The 21,243-nt window shown below is 40.5% G+C and overlaps 1 protein-coding gene across 1 annotated transcript in view; it reads right to left on the bottom strand.

The window, feature by feature from the left end:
* LOC111966388 (beta-citrylglutamate synthase B) overlaps positions 1–8,628 on the bottom strand; it is a 28,217-nt gene extending 19,589 nt beyond the window's left edge. The window contains exon 1 of the mRNA XM_023990982.2: positions 7,698–8,628. Within this exon, the coding sequence (XP_023846750.1) occupies positions 7,698–7,860 (163 nt within the window). The 5' untranslated portion in view covers positions 7,861–8,628. The remainder of the gene's footprint in view (positions 1–7,697) is intronic.
* Positions 8,629–21,243: the final 12,615 nt, after the last annotated feature.

Raw genomic sequence — 21,243 nt, 5'->3', positions numbered from 1 at the left:
TTGTCCATTCTGTAATCCCCACATGTTTCAACCGGACTACCACCATTCCTGTTCTCAAAAACTAAGGAAAACTGCCACAATGACTACCGCCCTGTAGCACTCACATCTTTAATTATGAAGTGCTTTTGAAAGGCTGGTCACGGCTCACATAAACTCCATCATCTAAGACACCTTGGACCCACTCCAATTTGCAAATTAGTTGTTGTGAGACTGTTTTCTACGGTGGCTCTTTTTCCAATGGACATCTTAATTCACAGATCGGTCTTGGGTACAATATGAAACCTACATCTACTGTACTACCAGGGTGATCCCTCTTACAGGTATGCTTTCACTTTAAAAATTAGAAGTGTGTGGGCACGGGATGAAAATTGTAAATAAAATATTTGAAGAAGAAAAAATACATACAGTACCAGTCAAAAGTTTGGACACACCTACTTATTTAAGGGTTTTTCTTTATTTTGACATTTTTTCTACATTGTAGACTAATAGTGAAGACACCAAACTATGAAATAACACATTGGGAATCATGTAGTAACCAACAAAGTGTTAAACAAATCAAAATATATTTTATATTTGAGATTCTTCAAAGTAGCCACCCTTTGCCTTGATGACAGTTTTGCACAAGTAACAGGTGTAACGTCTTAAAAAGTTAATTTATTGAATTTCTTTCCTTCTTAATGCGTTTGAGCCAATCAGTTGTGTTGTGACAAGGTAGGGGTGGTATACAGAAGATAGCCCTATTTAGTAAAAGACCAAGTCCATATTAGGGCAAGAACAGCTCAAATAAGCAAAGAGAAATGACAGTCCATCCTTACTTTAAAACACGAAGGTCAAAATTTAAAGCACATTGAAAGTTTCTTCAAGTGCAGTTGCAAAAACCATCAAGTGCTGTGATGAAACTAGCTCTCATGAGGACCGACACAGGAATGGAAGACCCAGAGTTACCTCTGCTGTAGAGGATAAGTTCATTAGAGATACCAGCCTCAGAGATTGCAGCCCAAATAAATACTTCACGGAGTTCAAGTAACAGACACATCTCAACATCAACTGTTCAGAAGAGACTGCGTGAATCAGGCCTTCATGGTCGAAATCCCAACTAAAGGACACCAATAAGAAGAAGAGACTTGCTTGGGCCAAGAAACACAAGCAATGAACATTAGACCAATGGAAATCTGTCCTTTGGTCTGATGAGTCCAAATTTGAGATTTTTGGTTCCAACCGCTGTGTCTTTGTGAGACACAGAGTAGGTGAACGGATGATCTCCGCATGTGTGGTTCCCACCATGAAGCATGGAGGAGGAGGTGTGATGGTGCTTTGCTGGTGACACTGTCGGTGATTTATTTAGAATTGAAGGCACACTTAACCAGCATGGCTACCACAGCGATACACCATCCCATCTGGTTTAGGCTTAGTGGGACTATCATTTGTTTTTCAACAGGACAATGACCCAACACACCCCCAGGCTGTGTAAGGGATATTTGACCAAGTAGAGTGATGGAGTGTTGCATCAGATGACCTGGCCTCCACAATCACCCAACTTCAACCCAAATGAGATGGTTTGGGATGAGTTGGACTGCAGAGTAAAGGAAAAGCAGCCAACAAGTGCTCAGCATACGTGGGAACTCCTTCAAGACAGTTGAAAAAGCATTCCAGGTGGAGCTGGTTGAGAGTGCCAAGAGTGTGCAGAGCTGTCATCAAGGCAAAGGGTGGCTACTTTGAAGAATCTCAAATATAAAATATTTTGATTTGTTTAACACTTCTGGTTACTAAATGATTCCATATGTGTTATTTCGTATTTTTTATGTCTATTATTCTACAATGTAGAAAAACCCTTGAATGAGTAGGTGTGTCCAAACTTTTGACTGGTACTGTATATCTGCCGATCTGGGATTAGAACTCACCACCATTGAACTGTCTTAACGGACTGCACCACCAATCATAGCAGTTGGGGAAAAATACAACAATTTGACACGACCACCATTGTCATCTATTTATTTTGATGATTAATATGAACCCGTAAGCCGCATAGCCTACATTCTGTAAAAACACATAGATGTGTATGAACCGGTAGGTCATATGCGGAAAGTCAGTAGTCTAGTTAAGGAAGCATCATGCAAAGTATACTGAACAAAAATATAAACACAACATGCAAAAATGTCACCGATTTTACTGAGTTACAGTTCATATAAGGAAATCAGTCAATTAAAATAAATAAATTAGGCCCTTATCTATGGATTTCACATGACTATGCAGGAGTGCAGCCATGGGGGCCTGAGAGGGCATGGGAATTAGTTTTTCCCTACAAAAGTACTGTCCGGGTGGCTGGTCTCAGACAGGACGTACTGCCAAATTCTCTAAAACGACGTTGGAGGTGGCTTTTGGTAGAGAAATAAACATTAAATTATCTGGCAACAGCTCTGGTGGACATTCCTGCAGTCAGCACGCCAAATTGTCAACCTCTCCCTGTCTGAGTCTAATACCAACATGTTTCAAGCAGACCACCATAGTCCCTGTGCCCAAGAACACTAAGGTAACCTGCCTAAATGACTACTGACCCGTAGCACTCACGTCTGTAGCCATGAAGTGCTTTGAAAGGCTGGTCATGGCTCACATCAACACCATTATCTCAGAAACCCTAGACCCACTCCATTGACTACAGCTCAGCGTTCAACACCATAGTGCCCTCAAAGCTCATCACTAAGCTAAGGACCCTGGGACTAAACACCTCCCTCTGCAAGTGGATCCCGGACTTCCTGACGGGCCGCCCCCAGGTGCTAAAGGTAGGTAACAACACTTCCGCCACGCTGATCCTCAACACGGGGGCCCCTCATGTGTGTGTACTCAGTTCCCTCCTGTACTCCTTATTCACTCATGACTGCATGGCCAGGCACGACTCCAACACCATCATTAAGTTTGACGATGACACAACTGTTGTAGGCCTGATCACCGACAAGACAGCCTATAGGGAGGAGGTCAGAGACCTGGCCGTGTGGTGCAAGGACAACAACCTCTCCCTCAACGAGATCAAGACAAAGGAGATGATTGTGGACTACAGGAAAAGGAGGATCGAGCACGCTCCCATTCTCATCGACCGGGCTGTAGTGAAGCAGGTTGAGAGCTTCAAGTTCCTTGGTGTCCGCATCACCAAACTAACATGGTCCATGCACACCAAGACAGTCGTGGAGAGGGCACGACAAAACCTATTCCCCCCCAGGAGACTGAAAAGATTTGGCATGGGTCCTCAGACTCCCCCTTTTACACTGCTGCTACTCTGTGTTATTATCTATGCATAGTCACTTTAATAACTCATATTACCTCAATTATCTCGACTAACCGGTGCCCCCACACATTGACTCTGTACCTGTACCCCCTGTATATAGATTCGCTATTGTTATTTTACTGCTACTATTTAATTATTTGTTACTTTTATTTCTTATCATAACATGTTTTTTTATTTTTTATAAAACTGCATTGTTGGTTAGGGCTTGTAAGTAAGCGTTTCACTGTAAAGTCTACACCTGTTGTATTCGGCGCATGTGACAAATAAAATTTGATTTTGATTTGAAATGCACACTCCCTCAAAACTTGAGACATCTGTGGCATTGTGTTGTGCGACAACACAATGTCACAGAGGTGCACCTGTGTAATGATCATGTTGTTTAATCAGCTTCTTGATATGCCACACCTGTCAGGTGGATGGATTACTCTGGCAAAGGAGAAATGCTCACTAACAGGGATGTAAACAAATTTGTGCAGAACATTTGAGAGAAATAACCTTTCTGTGCACTGAAAATTTCGGGGATATTTTATTTGAGCTCATGAAACATGGGACCAACACTTTACATGTTGCGTTTAGTATATATTATTGGCACACTCCACTTACCAAGACCATTGCCAAGTAAAGCGAGCTGTCACCTGTTTTAATAGTAAGCCTTGTGGTGGTACCACCCAGCAGATCTAGAAGGGAGTGTATATCTTACCGAACGCTTCCCTTGAGATGACATAGACTAGAGGAACTTTCTCAAGGTGCCTCTACATCACTTTTCTGCATATGCTTCAAACCCACCACTGGTGTGCATGGCCAAAGTGCTCTATTTTCATGTCATCTGACCATAGCTCCGCCTGGGGGCATTGGCACTTGGATCGGAACCGGTGCTATAGTCAACATCGTTGATGTTATGGCCTATTTTGCTTCCACTGGTCCTGGGGCCCTTGTTAAGGTCAGTGGCATCTGAGCCAGGACATTTAGCCAAAAACCTGGTAGCCTCTGCCAGGAGTCTGACACTTGGCCGCAAATGTATCTTCCAGCAAGACAATAACCCTAATCACTAATCAAAATCAACAATGAAATGGTTAATTGACCACAAAATCAAAATTTTGCAATGGCCTTTTCAGTCTCAAGACATGAACCCCATTGAAAACCTGTGAAGAATTGAAGAGGGCAGGTGAAGGATATCAAGGATCTGGAAGGATTCTGTATGGAGGAATGGTCTAAGATCCTTCCCAATGTGTTCTCCAATAGCAGAAAATATTTTTGAAAAAGGCTCAGTGTCATTATGAAAACAGGGGTAATTTTGCCCCCCCATGTTTGAGATTTTTTTTATTACTTGTTAAACAAAATATCTTTCTCTAACCAATTCTATTAGTACAAAATACAATTTCCCCTTATTTTTTGAAACAAACAACATAGCTCAGTATTTATCAAGGGTGCCAGTAATTATAGATCCCACTGTATATACCTACCTGAATCACTCCAGTATCCCTGCACATTGTAATAATAGTACTGGCACTGACCTGTATATAACTTACATTCTTGTGTTTATTTTTACTTCTCTTGCATTTCTTTTTTTCTTAACTATATTATTACTTTTATTCTGCATTGTTGGAAAGAGCTCGCAAGTAAGCATTTCACTGTACTGATTTACACCTGCTGTATCCTGTGCATGAGACAATAAAACTTGAAACTGATGGATCAGCATGGTTCGTCAATGGGGAGTCTTTCCTCAGTGTTCCGGTGCCAAGATTATGATTATGGAAAGATAGGGAACTGTGCTCTTGGTCTATTACTGATGCGTCTTACATCATATTTCTGGTGGTGGTGGAAAATCACAATGTGTTCAATTGGCCATGGCTCGAGAGATCCTGTGTCCTGTTGCCTTCGATAATATTATGGACGTGTTATATTTCTCATCTAGTGGTGAAAAGTGTGTGTGTCGCCTCTACGTGGAAGGCCAAAGAATCCGGCGTCGATTCGTAACCTGTGCAACCTCGCACAACTCTATATCTCTGAATCATGGGATGTGAGATTCCTTTGGCTGATCACTGGGTTTGGCCTCTTTACGTGAAGGTCCATCTTTGGTATTCCAGACAAGCTAGTGAGCACATAGCCTGTTCAGAGGACGTGGAGCATCCATTAAACACTTTTGCATGGAACAGGCTATGACAATGGACTTTGCCCGTGGTCTGTTGCTACTAAAGTTATTTACACAATACAGGGCTGATACATACTGAACCATTTCACGCCTGCTGTCATTTCATACTGTTTATTAGATAGCACTGCAGGTATAGGCCTAATGCATTATGATGTGGTTACAATGCATTGTAAGGCCTGTCATGTCACGAGCATGTATGACTCCCTGTGAGAAAAAAGAAGGCAGGCCACACAAAACACAGCTGTGCTCCAGTTATGGCGTTGGCCAATAGTCCTACCCTCTCTTCCTCCTGGGTGTGTCACAGATTATTCAGCATTGAAGACTAGGCTATCTACCAAGTAGGCCATTGTTAAAGTGGGTGTCTTACTGGCTTTGACTTTACCACCATTTTGTAAGGCAAGTCATTTGGTAAGCCACGTTTTTTTTTTCAACTGCTGTAGAGTAACAGATTCAACATGTAGCCTACGTGAAGGATGAGGAGAATGTACACTAGTTTCTAGATCGTACATGCTCCATCCCACGTGAGGAAGCGGCTTCTGGATTCGGAAGCCGTTCCCAATCTCACTGCCACATGTCAAAGAGACAGCTCCATCCCCACCTCCTGGTCTGAGTCAGCTTGCCCCCTCCCTTCAGTCAATGCCATCATGTAAGATGTGCTATAAGACAGCCTGCCACCTCATTGAGCTAAATGCACCTCCCTTACCCAAGCTCACGCCTGACTACCAAATTCCACACAACAAGGGTACTCACGTTCTTCAAATCAAGCAACCAAGGATATTAATATGTGACAAACAGTTTAGCGATAAACTTATAGTAGCTATTGTTGGACTTGTACCACCAGCCATCAGTGCTAGAGTCTGTGCTCTGATGCCTGTGTCTGTTATCCCTGCATGCAAGCGCCTCGTGAGAATACCAATATCTCCTATGTATTTGCAATTGTTGTACTCGTGTCGACTCAAATTTAAAAAAAAAAGAGAAGACAGTTAAAAGTGAATCAATATAGCTAGCTAGCTAAACCCACTACACACGTCACTTAGCTAATTACAAGTCAAATCAATGAAAATTGTACTACATCTTCTTCTACTGCTTAACGTTATTAGATACTTCTATTGAATTAATGTTAGGTAGCATAGCTGTGCTGGCCCATGAAAAATACCCCATAACCTACTAACGTTAGCTACTAGCTTGCCACTCTCTTTGTATTACGATGCGGGTGTAGCGCAATAACATCTGCTAAATAACGCTATGTGTATGTGACCAATAAAATGTGACTTGTTCACAAAAGCTATCCAGCATAACGCTAGCTAGCTAGTTTTATACGTTTCCATAATGTAGACAATATTTTCCACCTACGCATATAATAAAGTAGCTATTCGATTTAGCAACTGTTTGGCTTGGCATCATGGAGTATCTCTGTCTGACTATTCCAGGGCGTCTGGAAACTGGGTTGGTGCTATACCTAAGTAAAGGTAGTTTTATATTGGATATTCGGTTTTGATAGTGAATATTCGGTTCACTCGTCCAATAGCTATTGAATCAAGCATGTCATGAATATGAAAAAGGTAGTATATTCTGAATCATGGGAGGATGGAGAACCATCAAAACCTTTTATTTAGTATAAAACATGGGTAAGGTTTCAGATTTAAATCTTAAGTAGCTCTTAAACAACAATCCACACATTTTATTAAACATTGCAATCTTTCAATAGCTCTTAAACTAAGTGTACCATCACTATGACAACCATATATTCTGAATCAGGCTATTCCCCCAAAATAAAATGTGTGGTTTGTTCTCCATCCTCCCCTGATACAGAATATATCATTTTCATAGTCATGGTACACTTTGTTTAAGAGCTATTGAAGATTTAAATCTGAAACGTACTTTTTTATTATTATTCAAAAAATGTAATATTGTTTTCCATCCTTCCCTGGTTCATAATATACAATTATAATAGTCATTGCATGCTTGGTTCAATAACTATTGACGAAAGAAAACCACAAATCCAATGTAAACTAATTTTACCTAGGTTTAGGCGGTCACGTCACAGAGTTAGCTAGCTAGCCAGCAGCTCGCGCTAGCAAGTTGTGTGTGTGTTTCGGTGCGGAACAATACCTGCTACTGCTAGGCTCGCTAGTATACTACTACACTGAAATACACCCCACCATAGAAAACAAGAATACACGATTAAACCCAAATTCAAAACAGTTGAAAAATGACATGACTAATATTACGGTGGTAGTTCACTTCAAATCTAGTGATACTTGCCTAATTGTCCCTCGCTGATGGTGAGCACGATTTGGTCCATGAGAAGAGAGCGGAATTCAACATCCTCCTCGGCGCATCGCTGTTTCAGAGCCCGAAGGATCTGGACTTGCGGATACTCCTGGTGGATACGCCGGTCGGTCACAAACCAAACCCGAGAATACATATTTATATCAAACTGTGTCGTGCCGATTGAAAATAGTACCGAATACACACAGCTGTGGCCGAGAGGGCGGCGGGCGGGCGAACGATAGCGCGGGATCCTAGTCAGAGATTGGTGCGAATAATACAAAGATGCTCACACAATAGAGTGCAGCTACACGAACAAGCAATGTGGCTAAAAAAATCAAACACCACGATTACGGCTGTTCTTTTAATGGTCGATTAATTACTCGATTTCCACTTGCTTCCCTTCATTTGCAGGCCGTTATTCCTGGTCCCTTTCGATCCAAGAACCCGCTGAATCACAATGAGCACCACAGTTTATCCCCTTCTAAAAACAATACTGGTAGCAGTACTAGCTATGGCTCCTTGCACTTGCAGCCCTTAGGGCAAACAAAGCTTGTGCCGTTTTGCTTCGAATCCACCGCTCATGGAACTCAACAGCTACTATCCAGTGAACACAGCAGCCGCTTGGCTGAATAACACAATTGTGGTAGCTCTATGATTATCGAAGAAACCGATGCTGCTCGTATCCCCACGCTTGTCTGGTCTGATTAATTGGTGGAATGGCCCTGTACCGCTATCCACGAGGATCAGTGCTGAAAAGGTGCACGCTTGTTTTCAGTCCTGCGTTTTCCTTCAAGCACGCGCCTCGTTTACAACTCAATTTCCCTCGTTCCCGGACAATATATGGCCAATGATAATCGAGTTTATGCCATAATATCGACCAATCGCAGTTTATAAACCAACGGTCACTGAAGTATGTGCATTCGTTTAGCTCTATGGGCGGAGTTTGCGTATTTTATACAATTTCATTGGTTCTAAAGTGAAATCCGAGGAACCAGACGAGAACGAGTGCAATCTGTTTTATTGTCCAATCAGGATGCTGACGCTGTGGAGGCTCGCAAGGCATGTGAGCCAATGACAATGCGTGAATTAACACAGGGGTGTGGCCAACGTGGGCGCGCTAATGCTGTGATTTAGTGCGTGTCATACAAGCTACAGCACAGAGGGGGGGACTCAGTATCACGAGTTTGCGCATCACCCGAACCGGTTCAGACCGGGTGCTGGGAGGTTTGGTGAATACTAACGCCTCTGTCTCCATGTTGTGATGCTGAAATGTAAGGAATTATAACATAGCTTCAACAATTGGATGGTCAAACTGGTTTCCTTAGCTAGCTGTAGCCTAATCGAAACGTTGATCGACAGCAAATCTCTGCTGGACAGACTAGCATTTGACCAATTATGCGATACTTTAATTCTGGTCGACAGTTTATAAACAAAAATAGAAAGAAGCCAGATGTCTCACAGGATGTATACATCTGAAGCATCCGTTTAGAGCTTCCACTCACCACCAAATATGGTGATGAAAGGAAGTCCAGTGGCGGGAAACGAATTCTCTCATCGATTAAACATTCGATCTCAATAGGATTTTTGGTTCCCCAAACTATATTCTGTTACGAACAGATTGCACTACGTTTTGTAGACTCGACCCTTTGCCAAAGTTTCAAGAAATTTCGTTGTATAGAAGGATTTCAAGGGCGAATCACGGAGAAGGCGTTCCCTAACGAATATATGCAATTACATGCTAAATTACGCCAATAGGATCTCGCTAGCTCGTGCTTAACTCTGTCCACCTCCTTGCTTGTTCTCCCCACAATGCTTGCTTGCCTTCGTTTGCTCTCATTGGAAACGACCCTGATTAAATATATTGGGTTAGTTACAGGTAATCTTTGCTGTAACGGTCCGAAGCTTACTTATCCTCGCAAAAGCAATAGTGTATATGATTTCAAGAAACAAGATCTCGCATAGTTTTGCTGGTAGAGGACGTCAGAGTCGTTCCTTTGTAGGCTTTTTCTAACCGTTTCAACGATACTATTTTTTTGGAGGCTATTGTCGACGCTTAAAAACAAACATATCTAATATGCTCTGTTATGAGCTTTATTTTACAGAGTACAAATGGTCTATCAATCGACTGGTCGTATAGGTTTGTGTGTGACTGGCTGCTGTGCATCACAGATTAAAAACACATGTGATCATCACGGGCGAAATGATGCCTTCACAATGAGCTATTTCCGAGAAAGGGAGGGAGTGGAGAGCTGTTGCAGGCCGTGGTCAATGAATTTGAATATGTATTGTTTTTCAGACAATCGCCTTATTCAGACTTTATAAGGACAACACTATTGATTGTTCACAACCAATATGACACCCCTAGCACTCCCGATCCCCCCATTTTGAAGTACTTTAGGATATGTCTAAATGTTACTTTTAGGGCATTTCTGGGTGTCTTATAACATGAGATTTGTTTCTTGTAGAATTCTGAAAATGGATGATTAAGTTCTAGACTGGACAGGCACACAAGTGGAACTGCAGAATGAATAGACCAATGTAAGAACCAAACCAGGTCAGTTGTACCAAAACAATCACAAGACAGACAAACACATCTTTCTTGCCTCCGTTCAATAGCACTACCTCTTCCAGCTGAATCACATCCATCATGGACAAAACAGCCTGGCCAGCTCCACTGACCAATCAGACTTCCGAGGAGGAACACATTCATCCTTCAATGTGAGCAGAGCAAGACACTGCTGAATGGAATGATGATATTTCTTACATTCAAGTTCTGCAAAATAGACTAACAACTGTGAATCACTGAGATGCCCAGATTAGACTTTTGTTGTAAATGTTGTAAGATACACAAGACACTTTTTAAAAGTGTGTGTGCCTTTTGAAGTGAATTTGATTGTAAGACATGAAATGAAAGGTCATGCCCCTTTAATTGTGCTTCATAAAGCCATAAAGCTCATGGCTGCAATCAATGTTAGATGTTACTTTATCCCTAGGGGTACCCTAAGGGGATTGTTATGGTTTTATCCTAGACTAGTCAATAAACAGTTTTAGTCAACATGTAGTTTATAATAACTGATTCATAGTTTTAACTCAAACATAAGTCATACAAATTGTGGAATGATCATTTTGGTGCATGTCAAATAGTGAGCTAATATGTCAATGTATAATAACAGCAATAATGTATTACATTGCACCAAAACCACACTATTTGAACCAATGAGTTAAAGATTAAGTGTTAAAGACATATGAACTAAATCATTTTTGTTTCTTGTGTGAGAAACCCCAATATTTTTTGTTGTAACAATTCGGTTATATTGATTTTTTTGTTGTTGATTTAGATTTGACTGTTTTTCTTTTGTGATTCATAGAAGACAATCATGGGCGGGTTCCACCAGATGTCATATCTTACTATCTTCATTATTTTGGTGAAATGGGTGATGAACTAATAATGACTAAACAGGTCTTGGGAAAGTGTCTGTAAAAATGTCTTATACAGAAATATTAATTATTAGTCTAGAGCGCCATCTAGTGACATAATACTGTGTACTGTACAACAAAGGCAGCCCACTAGTGTTGGGGTCAATTTCTAACTGTATTTGAAAGACTGTAAACCAGTGGCCCTAAATGTGGCTGTTATGAAACATATTTAAAGACGTTGCGGTTTAAATAAAGGTGGGCTAGGCCCTACACCTGTACCTGGCAACAAAGTCTACTCAAAATTAAACACTTTTGGCTAAAGACAATCTAGAATCATGGAAAGCTCTGCGTTAAGGTATAATATAGATAAACCTGCATATAGAGTGAGGATATCCAACAATTGGAACTTTTAATCACCTGCCACCCACATTCAGAATTACTTTCAAGGTAGGGAAGATTGATAAATGAGACTACCTAAACCAGGGATGGGCAACTTTGATGGGGATGGGAGCCACAAAAAAATCTGAAGAAAAATGTACGTTTTAAAGTCAAAGACCTGCTCTGGAAATGTGGCGACTACTAATTATTTTTTAAACCTCCGCTTTGGGCTGGATGTGTCAATGTGAAGTTCATACATGCATAATCTATTAGCTGAATTACTGTTTTACCTCAATTAGCCACGAAATCCCTAGATGGAAAGTGACTGTTTTTCTGGAAGCTGTGTTGCTCAATTTCCCCAAAATGTTCCCCCATGTGGGCCAGCCCCCTAGCAATTCGAGTTCTAGCCAATGAGCTACAGACCCTCCCCATTGGGGTGACAGCTAGCAAGATGCACACACAGCAGAGAGCACAATGACGTGGTGCACATATCTGCACATATGTGACATAGTATGCAATGCTCTACATGCCTGGTCGGTATTCGCCCATGATTACTACAAGTTTAGACAGCTGGCTAGACTAATTTACCAATAAAAAATTGTTGACATGGCTAATTGGGCTCCCGAGTGGCGCAGCGGTCTAAAGCAGTGCTAGAGGGATCACTACAGACCCTGGTTCGATTCCAGGCTGTATCACAACTGGCTGTGATTGGGAGTCCCATAGGGCGGCGCACAATTGGCCTAGCATCATCTGGTTTAGGGTTTGGCCGGGGTAGGCTGTCATTGTAAATAAGAGTATGTTCTTAAGTGACTTGCCTAGTTAAATAAAGGTTAAAAAAAAAGACAAAACATTTTTTGGGTGACTGTCAGTGACTGAAATTACAAAAGAAAACTGCTGATGCACAACCAATTGTACCTTGTGTATTCTACTATTCTAACTCTCAACAGTAAATTGAGACTCCGATTGAGTTCCCAAACCATCAAAACAGGAACAACCATCTCAGTAACGGGTGCAATAAATCCAACTGCTAACAGAATGGATTAGATTATACTTTTTTTTACAATTAATTTGTGTGTAGCATAAGATCAATCAATCAAATTAAAATCAAATTTTATTTGTCACATGCTCCGAATACAGCAGGTGACCTTACCGTGAAATGCTTACTTACAAGCCCTTAACCAACAATGCAGTTCAAAGAGTTAACAAAAAATGTAGTAAATAAACTAAAGTAAAAATAGTAAAATTTAAATAAAAAGTAACACAATAAAAATAAAAATAACAAGGCTATATACAGGGGGTACCGGTACTGAGTCAATGTGCGGGGGTAATTGGTTAGTCAAGTTATTTTGTACACGTAGGTAGGGGTAAAGTGACTATACATAGATAATAAACAGCAAGTAGCAGCAGTGTAATAACAAAGGTCCCAGATCAGTTTTTAAGTAGAGTGTAAAAGAAACCCAGTGTTGGTGTCCATCATCAGAGTTGAGTGTGACTGTGTCATTTTTCAATCAATCAATCAATATACAGTTGAAGTCAGAAGTTTACATACACCTTAGCCAAATATATTTAAACTCCGTTTTTTACAATTCCTGACATTTAATCCTAGTAAAAATTCCCTGTTTTAGGTCAGTTAGGATCACCACTATATTTTAAGAATGTGAAATGTCAGAATAATAGTAGAGAGAATTATTTATTTCAACTTTTATTTCTTTCATCACATTCCCAGTGGGTCAGAAGTTTACATACACTCAATTAGTATTTGGTAGTATTGCCAGTAAATTGTTTAACTTGGGTCAAACGTTTTGGGTAGCCTTCCACAAGCTTCCCACAATAAGTTGGGTGAATTTTGGCCCATTCCTCCTGACAGAGCTGGTGTAACTGAGTCAGGTTTGTAGGCCTCCTTGCTCACACATGCTTTTTAAGTTCTGCCCACACATTTTCTATTGGATTGAGGTCAGGGCTTTGTGATGGCCACTCCAATACCTTGACTTTGTTGTTTTTAAGCCATTTTGCCACAACTTTGGAAGTATGCTTGGTGTCATTGTCCATTTGAAGACCCATTTGCGACCAAGCTTTAACTTCCTGACTGATGTTTTGAGATGTTGCTTCAATATATCCACATCATTTCCCTTCCTTACGATGCCATCTATTTTGTGAAGTGCACCAGTCCCTCCTACAGCAAAGCACCCCCACAACATGATGCTGTCAACCCATGCTTTACTGTTGGGATGGTATTTTTCGACTTGCAAGCCTCCCCCTTTTTCCTCCAAACAAAACTATGGTCATTATGGCCAAACAGTTCTATTTTTGTTTCATCAGACCAGAGGACATTTCTCCAAAAAGTACGATCTTTGTCACCATTTGCAGTTGTAAACCGTAGTCTTGCTTTTTTTATGGCGGTTTTGGGGCAATGGCTTCTTCCTTGCAGAGCGGCCTTTCAGTTTATGTCAATATAGGACTCATTTTACTGTGGGTATAAATACTTTTGTACCTGTTTCCTCCAGCATCTTCACAGCATCTGTTGTTCTGGGATTGATTTGCACTTTTCGCACCAATGTACGTTCATCTCTAGGAGACAGAACGCGTCTCCTTCCTGAGCGGTATGACGGCTGCGTGGTCCCATGGTGTTTATACTTGGGTACTATTGTTTGTACAGATGAAAGTGGTACCTTCAAGCGTTTGGAAATTGCTCCCAAGGATGAATCAGATTTGTGGAGGTCTACAGTTTTTTTCTTTAGTGTATGTAAACTTCTGAAACACTGGAATTATAATACAGTGAATTATAAGTGAAATAATCTGTCTGTAAACAATTGTTGGAAAAATTACTTATGTCATGCACAAAGTATATGTCCTAACCGACTTGCCAAAACTATAGTTTGTTAACAAGAAATTTGTGGAGTGGTTGAAAAATGAGTTTTAATGACTCCAACCTAAGTGTATGTTAACTTCCGACTTCAACTGTACATGCATAAACACAGATATTGTAACAATCAATTCTAAAAATCTACCTGCCATAGAGCATGGGAATATGAAAATGAGAGGCATGATTTTAAGTGTTTTTATAAAAATGACACAGTCACACTCAGCTCTGATTATGAACACCAACACTGGGTTATAATAATTGGGGGAAAAACAAAGGCATAAAGTCAACCCAACCTAGTTAAGTGGAATAATCAGCCCTTGTGCACGTTAGCTGTGGACCCGTCTTCCCTGCATAAGCGTTTGTCTTCACCTTTTGGTAGTTCTCAACATTACAATGGGTTGACAAACTAGGCTTCAATGATGCACTGAAAAAAAATATAAACGTAACATGCAACAATTTCAAAGATTTTACTTAGTTACAGTTCATATAAGGAAACTATTCAATGAAAATATATTCATTACGGCCTAATCTATGGATTTCACATGACTGGGAATACAGATACAGTATGCATCTGTTGGTCACAGATACCTTAAAAAAAGGTAAGGGTGTGGATCAGAAAACCAGTCAGTATCTGGTGTGACCACCATTTGCTTCTTGCAGCGCAACAAATCTCCTTCACATAGAGTTGATCAGGATGTTGATTGTGGCCTGTGGAATGTTGTCCCACTCCTCTTCAATGGCTGTGTGAAGTTGCTGGATATTGGCGGGAACTAGAACACGCTGTCGTACATGTTGATCCAGAGCATCCCAAACTCTGTCCATTCAAATTGCCATCAAGAACATGCAATTGTGTTCGTTGTCCGTAGCTTATGCCTGCCCATACCATAACCCCACCACCACCATGGGGCACTATGATCACGCAAACCGCTCGTCCACATGACGCCAAACACATGGTCTGCAGTTGTGAGGCCGGTTGGACGTACTGCCAAATTCTCTAAAACAACATTGGAGGTGGCTTATGGTTGAGAAATTAACGTTAAATTCTCTGACAACAGCTCTGGTGGACATTCCTGCAGTCAGCATGCCAATTGCAGCTCCTTACACATTTGAGACATCACATTGTGTTGTGTGACAAAACTGCAATGTTTTGAGTGGCTTTGTATTGTCCCTTAACACAAGGTGCACCTGTGTAATGATCATGTCGTTTAATCAATTTCTTGTTATGTCACAACTGTCAGGTAGATTGATTATCTTGGCAAAGCAGAAATGCTCAATAACAGAGATGTAAACTAATTTATGCACAGAATTTGAGCTAAATAAGCTTCTTTTTTTTCAGCTCATGAAACATGTTGTGTTGATATTTTTGTTCAGTATACCTGCCACAGTGGCTGGTGGACCAAAACATTTGTTTCAGGCCCTGTCCAGTGCAGTAGGTGGTGGTGTATGTACATTTTCCAGTTACTTTTCTCAGCCCTATCTTCCCTCAATCTATGGTCCCTCAACCCTATATTCCCTCAATACACACGGAACCCATTTCAATCAAATTTGGCACAAAGGCTTATTATAAAGTAGAAAATGCTGATTATTTCAGCATCTTCCTAAATATGTTCATTCACTATGGCCTTGACCTTTTGTGAATATTACAGCAGCCCGAATTGCATTTTCTTTTACAATGATTGGTTAAAATATGTAACATTAGACTATATGGCCTCAGACCCACTGAAATATTGAATCATTATTGAATAGTGAATCACCTGAAACACATTTCTCATTTGAATAAGTGGTTATTTATCTCAGAATTTACATAAGGTACTTTGATCATATTTGGCACAAAGAAGCAAGGCCATTGGACAGACTCCAAATGTCTAAAGAATATGTCCTTGGCAGAAGGTCAAGGTCACAGTGACTGGAAATACATTTTTCGAGGTTATGACCTAGAGTTATTTTTCTACGGAAGTGGTGCAAATTACAGTACCATCTCCCAGAAAACGATTACAAAAAATAGTTAAGTCTCCAAACTTAGGAAATGTATTTGCATCGTCATATGTTCTAATTCAATCTAAGGCAATAACAAACATATTGTTAAATTAATATAGTACAAAGTTATTGTTTATACACCTATTTCTATTGAGAGGTGGCTGCCCCAAATCCTGACTCCTAAACTTCAAAACACACACACATTAGAAGACTGTAGAATAAATGTGCCTTAATATTACTGGCCGCAATTTATATGGTGAAAAAAAGTGTGGGGAGGCAAAGACATATAAACTTAATCAATATCTTTGTCAGATAACACACTCGAAAATAAGAATTGATGCCATTGCTAGCAATCAAGAAAAAACTCTGACCGAACTACTCAAAAATTCCCCAGCTTATGCTCTCCAAATGGATGTTAGCTGTGAGGGCCAAGATGCCCATGCATTGACTTTTGTTTGCTATACATGTCGGGGGATGCTATTTACGAGGACATATTGTTCTGTCTCACGATTCCCGAGGATGAAACCGCACATGATTCCTGAACATCCCGTTCAGTGTGCTGCGTGGCTATATTGACGAAAAACATATTCCATGGAATCTAATGGCTGTTACACAGATGGGGCTCCATCTATGGCGGGACGGCGGGCAGGCCTCCTCCCCACTACGTAGTTATGAATGTGTCTTCCTCCCTCTGCCACATGGACACATTGTATGATACATGGAGAGCAACTGGTGGCAAAACAGCTGAGCACAGAACTCGGAAATATAGGCCTACTGCAGAAGGCAAACTACCTGTTTGCAAAACTGTGTGGAGATATGGGATCAAAGCATGATCATTTGCTATTTCACACCGAGGCTTGGTGGTTATCAAGGGAAAGAGTGTTTCAAAGATTTTTAGAATTGAGAGAGGAACTGTTGTCATTCGCAACGGATGTAAAGAAAAACACAGACTTTGTTGACTTTCTGTGTGATGAAAATAAAATGTGTCTCCTGCCTATGTAACAGACATACAGTGCCTTCAGAAAGTATTCACAACCATATACTTATTCTGTATTTTGTTGTGTTACAAAATTGTCTTGAAAATCTATGGCAAGACTTGAAAATGGCTGTCTAGCAATGATCAACAACCAATTTGACAGAGCTTGAAGAATTTAAAAAAATTATAATGGGATAAAATTGTCCAATCCAGATGTGCAAAGCTCTTTAAGACTTTGTGCAAAGCCCAGAAAGACTCATAGATGTAATCGCTGCCAAAGGTGATTCTAACATTGTTTGACTCAGGATATAATCAAGATATTATTGTGTTTTATTTTCCATACATACTTTAAAAAATGTTCAAATTTTTCTTCCACTTTGACATTACAGAATATTTTGAGTAGATCGTTGACATAAAATTAAAATTAAATCCATTTTATTCCCATTTGGTAAACAACAAAATTTGGAAAATGTCAAGGGGTATGAATACTTTCTGAAGGCTCTGTAAATATAGGTATTTCTAAAATGCCAATTGTTTTCTCATATATATTTGCACTAAGTACTTGTAGCTAATATTGAGTGCCTCTAAATGTTGAGAGAGAATGAAAGAGAGATATTGGCTATGTGGATTGAGACAGGAGTAGCCATCGCTATGTATATAGGATGCCGGTCAGTATTTCTGCTCAGCTCAAGAGACTGTCAGAAGAAGAGTAATAAATGAAGATGAGACAGAGATAAATAACAACAGCAGCAGCATAAACATTAGAGGTGATCACACACGCACACTCATATTCTCTCTCCTTATACATGTTCTCTGAGTTTCTCTCAGCAGAGACCATAGAGAGGAGTGTTTGTCTGCTGACTGCAGCAGGGTTCTCTAGTCTCTCTCTCTTCATGCCTTCTTAGCTGTGCACTCACTCTGAAGCAGCGGCTCATAGAGGTACAAACGAGGAAGGAGAACAGGACGGCAGAGATCTCAGAACAGATGAAGAAAAGCGGTACTTCACACAGCAGCAGGTGCACAGCGAAACAGCACTGATTTCAGACCAGTCCGAAGCAGCTGTAAACCAGACGGGAGCTTGTGTCTCTCAGACCCCAGTGTGAAAGCAGTGAAGGAAAGGAGCTCTGTCGTGACCCACTTTCAATCTGCATCTCAGGCTCACCTACGGCACACCCTCCCTGGGTACAGCAGGAGGACCATCCCCCTGAAGACCTGAGCCATGGAGGACATACTCACCCTCAGCAGCACCACCTTCTCCCAGGTGTTTGGTCGCCAGGGGCAACTTATGCAAGCCAGTGAGTATCAAACTCCACATGAAAACATGAAAGTCGTACTCTGATTCTTTATTGCGGTGTGATTTATTTCACTGTTACATTACATCAACGTTTCGGTTGTGATGCCTTCATCAACCCCCCCACACACACACATTCTCTCAGCTTTACTGAGGTCTGACTCAGACTAGGGTTTTTTTCACTCACATTTTTTGTCTAGTTTGAAGGTATTAAAAATGACTTATAGAAGTGTTTCTTGATGGGAGTTGATTGGATTATCTGTGAGTAATGACAAGCAATGTAGACTATAGTCATTTTTTTGTATAAATTAGGTTTAATGCATAATTTACTGGTCTGCATAGCATGGAATAGCTGTTGAAAAATCATTGGAGATGCTAATGAGTCTGGGCTGTTTTTTTGTTATGAGTTTTTGTATAATGTTGTTGTGAGTCTATGGCCAGACGCAACTCTGAAGCTTTCTTTCGTGAAGTGGATACAGATACATATGGGATTTGATGCTGGAATGTGCTGCGGAATGCAACAACATTAGTGGCAACATGGTACACAGTAGGAATGCTATGTTCTCTTTCACTTATACTAATTAGTGGGATTTATTCTCAACCTTTTCTTGTCATATAATTCTCTTATCCATTCAAAAACACCTCAGGTAATTTGAAATTACAAAGCAGTGTCTATGTTTACACTAAAATATATAAATGTGGCAATTTTCAAAACTGTTACGCTATCATGTACAACAATGTACTGTCAACCTGGCAAACCTCAGATTGCAAATTGTCTGGTTTTTGTTTCATCCTTTTAATGGGTGTCGTTTTTAACAAGGACACCAAAATATGACAAGATACCGAAAGTAATCAGACACCGGAACAGTGTTAATTAATTAACCTTAGAGAAAATTAAAAGCCTGAGGCAAAGTTATACAAATTAGTCAGTGAAGCAGATTTCAGATTGTGTTCTATAGAATGTGCCCCTTCGAATCAGTGTCCGTGATTTTTATTCACATAGAGAAAAACCTGTCCTCTCAAAACGCAATTTATTTCCTCAGTATGGATGTGTCAAGTACAATGCCTTCAGAAAGTATTCATACCCATTTACTTTTCCCACATTTTAGTGTGTTACAGCCTGAATTTAAAATCGATTAAATTGAGATTGTGTGTCACTGGCTTACACACAATACCCCATAATGTCAAAGTGGAATTATGTTTTTAGAAATGTTTCCAAATTAATAAAAAATGAAAAGCTGAAATGTCTTGAGTCAATAAGTATTCTAACCCTTTGTTATGGCAAGCCTAAATAAGTTCAGGAGTAAAAATGTGCTAAACAATTCGCATAATAAGCTGCATGGACTCCTTCCATGTTCAATAATAGTGGTTAATATGATTTTTGAATGATTGCCCCATCTCCGTACCCCACACATACAATTATGTGTATGGTCCCTCAATCGAGTAGTGAATTTCAAGCACAGATTCAACCACAAAGACCAGGGAGGTTTTTCAATGCCTCGCAAATAAGATTGGTAGATGTGTAAAAAAAACAAGAAGAATATCCCCTTGAGCATAGGGAAGTTATTAATTAGTCTTTGGATGGTGTATCAATACACCCAGTCACTACAAAGATACAGGGGTCCTTCCTAACTGAGTTGCCAGAGAAGACAGAAACTGCTCAGGGATTTCACCATGAGGCCATTAAAGATTTTAAAACATTTACAGAGTTGAATGGTTGTGATATGAGAAAACTGAGGATGGATCAACAAAATTGTATTGTAGTTACTTCACAATACTAACCTAGAAGGAAGCCTGTAGAGCACATATGTCAGAGTCAAGGCCCGCGGGCCACATCCGGCCCGCGAGAAGGTTTTTTACGGCCCCTGGGATGATCTTGATTTATTATTAGAACCGGCCCGCAGACCGCAGCAAGCCGGCAGCCCGCAGATCTTTTACACGCACCAATACTACATTTCCCACAATGCAACGGTGACGCACCGAGCAGTAGGCTGCTTCATTTCAATATTTATTGGCACAGCAGTCGTCAGCATCACAGTAAAATTAACTTTCAGATACCCATCAAAAATGGCAAAACGGAAGGTGGACACTGAGAACCGGGGGTTTCAAACAAGGTGGGAGTCGGAGTATATGTTCACGGAGGTAGCTGGAAAACCTGTGTGTCTTCTGTGTGGAGAAAGTGTGGCGGTACTGAAAGAGTATAATCTGAGACGCATTATGAAACGAACACGCGACAAAAACAAGAATATGGACATGGAACAAAGGCTACAAAAGGCAGAGGAATTAAAACGAGGCCTCAAATCTCGACAGGCTCTGTTCAAAAAAGCCAAATCACAAGGCCAGGCTGCTGTCAAGGCCAGTTTTATTTTGGCAGAAGAGATCGCTAAATCAGCCCGGCCATTTACGGGGGATTTCATCAAAAAACTGCATGATTAAAGTTGTGACGAAGTTTGCCCAGAAAAAAGGCAACTCTTTTTAATGTGAGTCTGAGCAGAAACACCATTGCGAGAGAGTAGACCAGTTGTCCATCAATCTAAAAGAGCAGCTTGTGAAAAAGGGAAAAGATTTCATTGCATATTCCTTGGCTGTGGATGAGAGCACCGACATTTCTGACATTGCCCAGTTGTCAATTTTC

This window comes from Salvelinus sp. IW2-2015, linkage group LG7 (assembly GCF_002910315.2).
Source record: "Salvelinus sp. IW2-2015 linkage group LG7, ASM291031v2, whole genome shotgun sequence".
NCBI lineage: Eukaryota > Metazoa > Chordata > Actinopteri > Salmoniformes > Salmonidae > Salvelinus > Salvelinus sp. IW2-2015.
This window is presented reverse-complemented; position numbering and strand designations above follow the sequence as displayed.